The sequence below is a fragment of the Morone saxatilis genome, unplaced genomic scaffold, assembly GCF_004916995.1.
Source record: "Morone saxatilis isolate NCDOM2014 unplaced genomic scaffold, NCSU_SB_2.0 Contig6, whole genome shotgun sequence".
In the NCBI taxonomy this organism is placed as follows: Eukaryota; Metazoa; Chordata; class Actinopteri; family Moronidae; genus Morone; species Morone saxatilis.
Genome location: NW_023340206.1, coordinates 13480279 through 13490397, shown reverse-complemented (window position 1 = coordinate 13490397; position 10119 = coordinate 13480279). Strand labels below are relative to the sequence as shown.

Here is a 10119-nt window from a genome sequence, read left to right as displayed (position 1 = left end):
TTATTTCACAACTGTATAGATAGATTAGATAGATAGATAGATAGATAGATAGATAGATAGATAGATAGATAGATAGGCATGCATATTAAAACTCATGTTCTTGAAGCTACTCACAGTTCAAAACAAACACCTCATTAATGCATCCAACCATCGTCCTCTCTGCGGATGAAACATGTATTGTCCATTAAACCCTTAAACCCCCATTAATGTAATGTAATGTCAGAGGAGAAATCTGATACTGTGATGCGTCATATGATCTTATTTCCTCAATCAGTGCGACTCTGCTCCTCCATCGAGAATGTCTCCATCTCTGTGTCCGGTAATGAGCTGAGGGAATGAAACGTGGATTCACTGTAATTGAAGAGTATTTGACCAAATTAGAGCTGTTGAATGTCGACTTAGAGCTCATTATTCAAAATGCTGCATTTGGATGAGGAGTGAATAAATCTGTTCTCTCCTGCTTTATCCTGAACAAAATAACGCCTCAGTTTTCCTATTCTATCCAACGGGGGAGAAAATAAATAAGTGTTTTTCAGTCTATTAATTAAAATGATTCTTTTTTTTTTTTACATCAGTGTAAATTAAAAACATAAAAGACAATGAGACAAACAAGCAGCTTGACAACAGCTCTGATGGACATTTCACATTATTATTTGACATTTTACAAAGTAATTGATAATGTAAATAAAGGTTGCAGCTCTGGAGTAATAACTTATTTCGCATGCTACATTTTAAAGTGGTTCAAGCTGCACAACATCAGTCCGATGCAGTACAGTCTGGGTTGGATATTGAACCCAAATTCATAATCGTGTTGACTTACTTCGAGATTTAGGTAATAATTTTGACAATTATAGACTGTCTTGTAAAGCCATGGCCATAAACTGTTAGGAGGCTATGAAATGTATTTTAATTTAACCCCTACTTCCCCCTCCTCCTATATTTTCTGTATAAGTAAAGCACACACAAAGACCTAAAAACACAACCAATACTGCTGTTCGGAAACCTTGTGAGCACAAAATAAACTGACTTAAGTCTTATATTAGTATAATATATAGCAGGACCCATAAGTAAGCTGATATGGTACTCATTAATGGCTTTTTACAACTGCACAGACCATTTGAGTGTATCTCACTGTTTGGTTTGATTATATAACTATCTATAAAATACAGCTGAATTTAATTAACTGAGAACAGCTGCTTGTTCAGAATTACCACACAAAGGCAAATATCTGAGACGCCAGTGCGACATCCAGTGGAAAGTAAATATTATACATACAACCTTTAAAAGAAGCCAATTTTCTAACTACAAGCAATATAGGCTGTTATTTTTTTTTCTTTGCAGCGCTGCCATTCCTCATCACCTGTCTCACCCTCGTTGATGATCTTCTTCGCAGCGATGGCTGATGAGAGGTGGATGGGCTCCATGAAGATGCTTGCAGCGTCAGAGCCTGAGATCATGGAGAACCTGGACTCTGACGCCATGGAGAAACTGACAGAGAGAGGAGAAAGTGGACATATCAGCAGTTTGATATACAATAAAACATCCTCATCACAAATCACAAATTGCTTTAACAGAAAAAACTGCCCAAAAACATCAGGAAAACTCTCTAATGTAATATTTAAGAACAATCTGCTCAGAATTCATCCAAATCACTTGTTTTACACAAACTTCCTGCAGTTACTGTGTTCACTGTTTGGGTTCATTGTTCAGTTTATGAGCTGTTCTCTACTGTTATTGTTATACATTGAATATCAAATGAAATATCCATAAAATATAGCCTGTTTACTCAATGATAGAAATAATCTGTTCAGGAAAAAGTGAAGAACTACTGTGATACAGCAGCCGAGATGAGCTTTACTTGTTCAAGCAGCTCGTGTTGAAACAAATCTCTTAATTTCTTTGTAAATAAATATAAATCTGTTGTGTTGGAAGCACGTTCAGGTACCTGGGGGACGGACAGCGGAGATAATGAGACTGGATTCCTTGGACCGTTCTCTCCTCCTCCTCTTCCTCACCGCCAGGAACTGTCTGATCATCACGCTCCCCGCTCTCATTGGCCGACGCCATGGCAACCAAGATCCTTCCTTCCCGCTGAGAAAAAAAGACATGTTCATTTATGTTATCTTTGTAGTTATTTAGCAGATGTTGCTACTGAGAAAGTTGACACATGTTGTAGTATTTTAAGAGATAATAAATGTTTACAATACACTATATTCTTATTAATGAATTCAACATCTCTAAACCGGGTTTGTAAATTAGATTGAACTCAGTGCGATCAACTGGAATTAATCACAGCTGTGCTGTATTCATGTAGAAACACATAATTGAAGTTGCATGTAAACATGATGCTAGTTACAGTTACAGTATATTTATATTTTTATGGTTTGATATTTCCTGAATGATTTGCACTCTTGTAACTAGAGAGAATACAGTAGACAATTAAGGTTTAGTATAAAGTCAAATACACCAGATTTTGTGCAATAAAAGGATTTTTATACTGAGCTGGAAATATCCGCCATGCAATGAATATATAATGGATATAAATGTAACACTTTTGTACATTTATGTAATATGTAACAAGACGTACAGGGGAGGAGGAAATGTGGAGGAGAAAAAAGATTGTCCAAGAAAAAGTGTGAAATTATTACTCTATGACTCAGTTTTATTATTTCGACTTTTCATCTTTTCCTAATCCTGCCTGCAGTTCTTCTTCACTGCAAATTGATGAAACAGCATTTTCTGAGTTTGTGTTTTTATTGAGTGCTGTTATTCTTTATTGATTGAAGAAATGCGACACTTGAGGAAGGAAAGCAGAGTGCTAAGCTGGTTCACATATGACTCAAAACACAAACAGAAATGAATGACCTAAGGTTCAAACAGCAGACAGAGAAATGTGTCACTGCTCAATTAATCACACTCAAAGATGGGACATGTGCGAGTTTTCAGGATCTGAAGGTGATATATGATGAATGACTTTGGATTCTTATGATAAAGGGACATTTTTATGAGAGATGTGACTTCCACATACACACGAATGGTCTATAGGATGATTGAGGATGTATATGACCAGGGAAACCTTTTAATCAAGGCTTCACAAGGACAATGCTAAGATGCTGTTTTTAAGCAGATATAATGTTTACCATGTTCATAGTCTTATTTTAGCATACTTACACTTAAAGCACAGCTTAGGCTGATGGGAACGTCATTAGTTTTAAAAGTATTTGGTCATAAGCCTAAGTAAAAAACACATTTTAGCATTTTTTCTTGTTTAGCAATAGTTAGCTAAAAGTAATGAATAAATGCTCTTAACAGCAAAAAGTGACAGAAAATTATCAACAACAAAAAATGTGTAAATGATGGAAAAAAAACATCTAAAGGTGGATAAATGCACAGAATAGATTAAAGTAATGGATAAACAAAATAACTAAAAATGGATGAAACATATAGCTTGTGTCACTGCCTGTGACAGTTCAACTGTATGAAAACATATTCTAATAATATCCACTTGCATATGCAGAGTTAAATAACATCCAGGTTAAGATCAATGAACACATTTGGAATATGACTAGGCTGCAAATGAATAAGGCTGCTAGAGTTCATCTGAGGGTACGTCTAAAACAAAGGTTGGGAGCCACTGAAGAACTATTTAAAGGAAGAAACGAATCATGTTTTTACCAAAATCAGAAATCTACAAATCAGTGTTTCTGTAAATCTGTGTACGTATAATGTGTGTGTGTGTGTGTGTGTGTGTGTGTGATCTGAGGCTTTCCAGCTGATCTATTTTTAACCAACAGCTGCCTCACAGCCTGTCAGGCCTGAGATCAGCAGCTCGATGGAAGGCCGAACAGCTCCAAGCTTTAAAAACACAAAAACATCAACACTCATCAGAAGTGAAGAAACTCCCTGAACCAGAAAACAGGTCTCCAGCTTTTATATGAAACTCTCTCTGTGTGTGTGTGTGTGTGTGTGTGTGTGTTTTCTTACCTACAGCGGTCGCTCACAGTGTCTCTCTGAGGGTCTTAAGCTGATGGCCGCCAGAATGACACTAAAGTTAGAGATAGTCCCTCACCCACCTCCCCCCAACCAGGCCTGTAGAGACACCCGACACCATCAGCTGCAGGTAATGGAGTACATTTACTCAAGTAAAACTGTAATTAAAGGAACTTTACTGCTTCTGTCCATTCTTTTAACTTTTCCTCGATTGACCTTTTTCCCATCTGTTGTTGAAATGGATTACATCAAAACATTTTAATAACATTTTACACACTCTTGATGAAAAACAACAAACAAACAAACAAATATAAATGACAAAATTAAGTCAGTGTTACTTAAAATTACTAAAGCTACTTGATCCAGAATGTTATCTTACAAATATGAATTTGTTTTGCTTACAGTTTTTGATATAATCAGTTTCAGCATTTGTTTCTAGCAAATGAATGCTTCATTTTTCAAATAACGTGTTAAAAGGCAGAAAGTAACACAAATAATTTAATGATCTGTTAAGTGCACATTTAAGAACAAGTGATTAAGGCTTAAGTTTTTAAATGTATATGAATGATTTGTAAATAATACAGTTTATTGATTTCTAATGCCACCTGCAGATAGTTCAATGCTTTACTAATGTGCCACAGCAGTGTAATGTTTTCGAGCAAATATTGAAACTTATTAAGTGTATTTATGATTTGTCTTCTCTGTTGATCTGCAAACTCTAAAATCTTTAGAGTGAGCAGTTTACAACGGATCTTTGATGTTTATTGTATGGAAATGTTTATTTATGTGACAATGTTGTAGTTTATTAGTGTATGATTAATATTATCATTATTACGTATAATAGTAATAGTAAATAATCCATAGACCTTGTGAAACCGATACTTTAAGAGACTGGTGACTGACTTTGGTTTGAGTGTTTATTTACTTTGATATAAAATAATAAATTTAACTAATAAAAACTATGCTGCTTGAATTTACAGTGGCTGCAGTTTCTATGCATGTTGTGATTTAAATACATTATTGTATTAATTTACAGATAAATACAGATTTCTCAGGAGTTGAAGCTCTGCTGTGCTGTGTGTGCTGACCATATGTATATTCTCTCACTTTGTCTTTTGAGCTTGAACGCTGCTTGTGTGTTTATCTAAAGTCAGCTGACAATCGACTCAGTTATTTATAACCGAAGAATGCAGCTAATTTAAGTCACAAGGTGGCCACCATGAGGTCACGTGTTGTGTTGTTTATTCGTAATGAAAGGCATACAAAATGAAGTCCAGTGAGGTTTGAATATGAGCTGTATATACTGTTAAGGGCTATTTCACATCTGCAATAAGATGTGACCATGTAAACGCCAAGAAAAAGAAAAGCCTCTGAAACAGCATTTTAACCACCGTGGTGCCCCAGAAAAATCCTCTGATTGAGTTTAATATTTAATTAACTGACTTCCATGCATGTTTTTCCCCTTTTTTTCTATCCGGGACTACATTTCCAGGCGCTTATGATACATTTAATTTCCTGAAACATATACTTAGTTTTATTTTCAGGGTGTAATTTTTTTCCAAGTCCATTACTTACACCCACTTTAGCCACTTTTCACTGCATGAAACAAAAAAGAAAGGAATATGAATTGACTTTATTCACTATAATAGAAACAGCAATTCTTATTAAAGCCTGGGAGAGAGATTTATCAAATTCGGGGCAAAACTTAGACTGGAAGACGATTTGGGACAATGTTATTGGAGCATCAAAAAACCCTAATCATCAATATATACACCTGAAATTCTGTCACAGAGCATATCTAACACCTAGAATTAGACATCAAATGGGATTAACCACGGACCCACCATTGCTCATGTTTGTCCCAGGGAACCTTTGGCCTTTTGCACCATGTCTGTATGGGGATGTCCAGGATTTTGGATTTATGGGAAGAAGGTAATAGGCACCAATAGGCAAGTTGCTAACAGGTACAGTACCAAATGGAATTCCGGTTAAAATGGCTTAATATAAAAAGTGGAATATTTGGAATTTAATCTGTGCGATTGATAGTTTCAAATAAAAAAGTTAATAATAAAAAAAAAAATTTACAAAAAAACAGCATTTTTTTTTCCTAGTAATACACAGTAATACTAAGATACAGTAAGAAACCGGAAAAATAAAGTTAATTACTGTAAATTTACAGTGAAAAGTTTGTACTATTCTGTTAAAACCCAACATCTATTTATCTTTTGGTGTAATTTCATACTTTCAGATATAAAACCAGCGAGCTGAGTGCAGCACTGAAGCTTTTACAGTATAGAATAATATATGAGCTCTAAAAGCAGATTGTTTTCCCTGCTGTCCATCACAGTCTTTATATAGGAAGTTATAGTGCCAAGCTATTTTCCAGGTGGTGTAATAAAAAATATATTTTACTTTTAGGCTCCGATCAATCAGACCTGACCTTAGCGTCGATCAATGACCCGCTCTATTTTTCAGAAATGCCCGGCAGCTTTGTTCCCATCCAGACCTTTATGAGTAAATGATCAAAAGTCAACGACGGCTGAGTAAAAATTGATCGCAGTTCAGGAGATCCTGAACTCGAGGCTATAAATGATGATAACAGTGTCAACTGGCAAAACATCTCACACATATAGATTTTTATATTTCATAGCTGCAGATTGGTGCCAGGCGACGCGATTGATTTCATCCCTTTCACAAAGTCTCTAACTGCTTTCTGGCAGTCTCAAATCACAGATGTCCTAAAATATATATATTATTATTAGTCATGCTTGATGGCGGTCTGTCAGTGTGGAAATCTAAAGTTTTGGAAGACATTTGGATTCTATTAGAAGGAAGGAAAGTTGGACAAAAGTCTGTCTATTTGTAAGATCTGTCAGACAGCAGGTAAGTCCAGTGACAGATCTTAACACTGACCTGGTGAGACGGTAACACCTATGCAGGCGACGAGGAGTCTGTGGGTGCTAATACAGCTAGCACAAGCAAGAACACGCAGGTTATTGAACAGGCTGGAGTTCTGCAATGGTCTCTGTCTGCTGCCAGGGTTGTAACAAAGACCAAAAAAAGCTCAGCATGTAACTCCAGTTCTCAGAACAATATGTCGGCTACGAGTTTCTCACAGAATCAACTTAAAAAAATTCTGCTGCTTGTCTGTAAGAGTCTGAAAGGTTTAGGTCCAAGATACCGATCAGCTCTCCTGACGCAGTATGAACCCTACAGACCTCTGAGGTCGGCCGGTTCTGGATTACCGGCTGTTCCCAGAGTTAAAACTAAGCTAAGAGGAGAAGCTGCTTTTAGTTTCTGTGCTGTTAAAATGTGAAACAAACTGCCAGAAGAAACAATCCTGACTGCTTTTAAACCATCGCTTTCAATTACTGTCATTTATTACTTTCTTTCAGTGTTTGTCTGCCTGATTTTATTGTTTTAACATTTGTTTCTTGTTTTGTTTGTGAAACTCTGTAAAGTACTTTCTGTAAGAAATGTGCTGTATTTTCCAGCCACAACTGGGCGAGCGCTGAGGTAATCACTGCAGAAAGAAAGTCTTTATTTTATATACAAATATATCTTTTTGAAGGTGAACAATGTCACTTCTATATAATTAACTTATTTTAATAGAATGTAAAATAAATGTCTACATTAAACTAATGTTCAGATTGTTATTAGATTGCATTAAAATGCATCGTCCCTGAATCTTGATACCTATCGGATCGTCTTAGAAGGGAGAGATACACTGTCTATGTATCACTACGCATAAGGAAGCTTAGAAAGCAAATAATTCCTGCATAAAACTGCTCACAACAAGGTCTGTGGATTACCCGGAGTAACCGGGTCTTGAATCCTGTTAAGAGACGTTGCTGTTGAGTTTTTCAGATGTATTTTTTTGACGCTTTTAGCTCCACAGTGCCATCTGGTTCCATTATATTGGAGAGAAGGTCGATATCTCCAAAACTCAGCAACTTACACCAAAACAATCGAGATGAATAAACAGCACTACAGCTAAGAGGAAGAAATATGTATTTTTGGTTTGGGGGTGAACTGTCCCTTTAAGGTTGCATCATTATTAAAACACTTGCAATGACAGTGCAGCTTTAACAAAATTAATTAAGGCAACAAAATGTGATGGATTACCCAACAGGAGCAAAGTCTCTGCAAGTTGATTTTTTTATTCTGCACAGAAACTAATGGAAAGCCTGGACTGCCTGAAGAGCGGGAAATCAATCTGAAATATACAGCTAAATAAAAACATGCAAAAACCAGCAGCAACTCCTGGTTTCTGCCTCTCTATCACCAGAGGGTTTTTCTTATAGTATTTTGGGAGCTTGTGAAACTACCTGGCAAACATAAGAAGAAGTGAGTTCCTGTGGGTCAATCTGACATAAACAACCGTCCTCCACTTCAGAGCGTGACTGGCAGCTATCATCCTGCAGGAAGCAGAAGTCTGGATGGAGGCTTTGCATCTCCTCAGCCTTTAAATTCATCCTACATCACGCTTCATAACTGTTGGACCATAAATTTCTCCAAAGCTCAGAGGGGCTTTGTCGGCGCGAGAACTCCGCTCACCCCGTGACAGGAATCAATCAATCAATCCCCAGACCAGGCAGCGGAGCGGAGCGGCGCTGATACATTGAACCTCACGTATACTCAGACTGGAGCCAATCACAGTGAAAAAACAACCCAGACATCCTTTCCATCCCACAATGCTCGGCTCATCTCTGCACCTCTCTCAGACCTATTCGAGGGGAGACAAACACACTGACTCGGCAGCATGACAGGCGTAGCTATCATCGCAGTTGTAAGCGTGGCACGGTGTGGATTATCGCAAGCACAGACGCTTGTTTGTCGAATGCAGACCTTCAGCGGGGATTCCCGTATCGCAGGCAGATAGACGCGGGAGCAGAGCGGTGGCTTAGCGTAAAGCTTTGAGGCAAATGGGAACTGAAATATTAACCTTTTGAAAAGGCTTGGCTGCAGACACACTTGATTGTGCCAATCTGCTCTGAGTGAGTTTGACAAGGCAAAGTGTCAAAGTGTGTGTAACTCAGTCAGACTGATAATCCAAATTGTCACTTTAATCCCGGAGAACCGTATCAAATCTCTCTTTGGATCACAATTCATCTTTTGCCACTGAGCAGAAAAGGAACAACACTTTCAATGCCCCTTTCTGAATGCGGCTGTGGAGTCAGCCGTTAAATGCCTCTCGCAGGGAGGGAATATTTCTTTTTTTCTAAAATAATTTGATCAGGAAATGTGGCTTTTCTTCTTTTTCCGTGGCTGTGAGCTAGTTAGAAGCTGACAGCAAACCTCCCTAGTGAGCACAAACCCAGTGATTCTCTGGCAGATGTACATCAACGTGTCACAACACACACATTTGTTGAATCATTTTGATGATTGAGCATTACATTGCAGCTATTCATGTGAAATTTAGACCAGATGTTGGTATTATCCAATAAAACTACACAGCGGCTGATTCAACTCATTAATTCTCCTACCTGAGCTAATTAGATTCAGCTGGGTTAATGCTTGTTGGCTGGTTAGTACTTCCTCCAAACGGGTTACCCACCTCTGAATGCAATTATTAGCTACACCAAACTGCCCTGCAAGAAACATCTCATTAAAGGCAAAGAGCTTTTTCCACAACACAACATTGTTAAGCACCAGAGCAGTGGCACCGGTTACTGGTTAGCACCACTGGGGCCATTATCGGCAGGTGGAAGGACCATCACTCCACTGTCAGAGCAGAGGAGCTAATCGTAAGGTTTCTGACCGGCCGGTGAGAAAGTTGGTCAGAAGAACCCAAGAACCAGTCAAAGGGGGCTGGAAGCAGGGTGTACAGTCGTCACAGTGAAGACAATGCACTCCACCGCCACAGGCTCCATGCACAATCACCCTGGAAGACTCCATTACTGAAGAAAAATACTTATTTCCCCCCCACTGTATTTCTCCCCGGGGGATTTTGGTGCAGTAGCAGTAAAAAAAAAACACCAGCAACAGTAACACAGGGTGAGACATACAGATAGAAAGACAAACCCACCCATACATGACTATACCTATAAAATGGGGGTATGAGGGTATGAACTATATGTTAGTTGTGGCTGGTGGTTGTCTGAGGCAGGAACCAGAGGGCAGTAGCTT

General features: G+C 38.0%; 1 protein-coding gene across 3 annotated transcripts in view; it reads right to left on the bottom strand.

Moving 5' to 3' along the window:
* Nucleotides 1-4124, bottom strand: part of dusp27 (dual specificity phosphatase 27) — an 11268-nt gene extending 7144 nt beyond the window's left edge. The window contains exons 1-3 of one of the 3 annotated variants that reach the window (XM_035677744.1): nucleotides 3985-4124; nucleotides 1946-2091; nucleotides 1361-1488 (exon numbers count right to left, since the gene is read on the bottom strand). In XM_035677744.1, coding sequence (XP_035533637.1) covers nucleotides 1361-1488; nucleotides 1946-2067 — 250 coding nt within the window. In that variant the 5' untranslated portion in view covers nucleotides 2068-2091; nucleotides 3985-4124. The remainder of the gene's footprint in view (nucleotides 1-1360; nucleotides 1489-1945; nucleotides 2092-3984) is intronic. The other 2 variants (XM_035677746.1, XM_035677745.1) reach the window with 2 other exon arrangements.
* Nucleotides 4125-10119: the final 5995 nt, after the last annotated feature.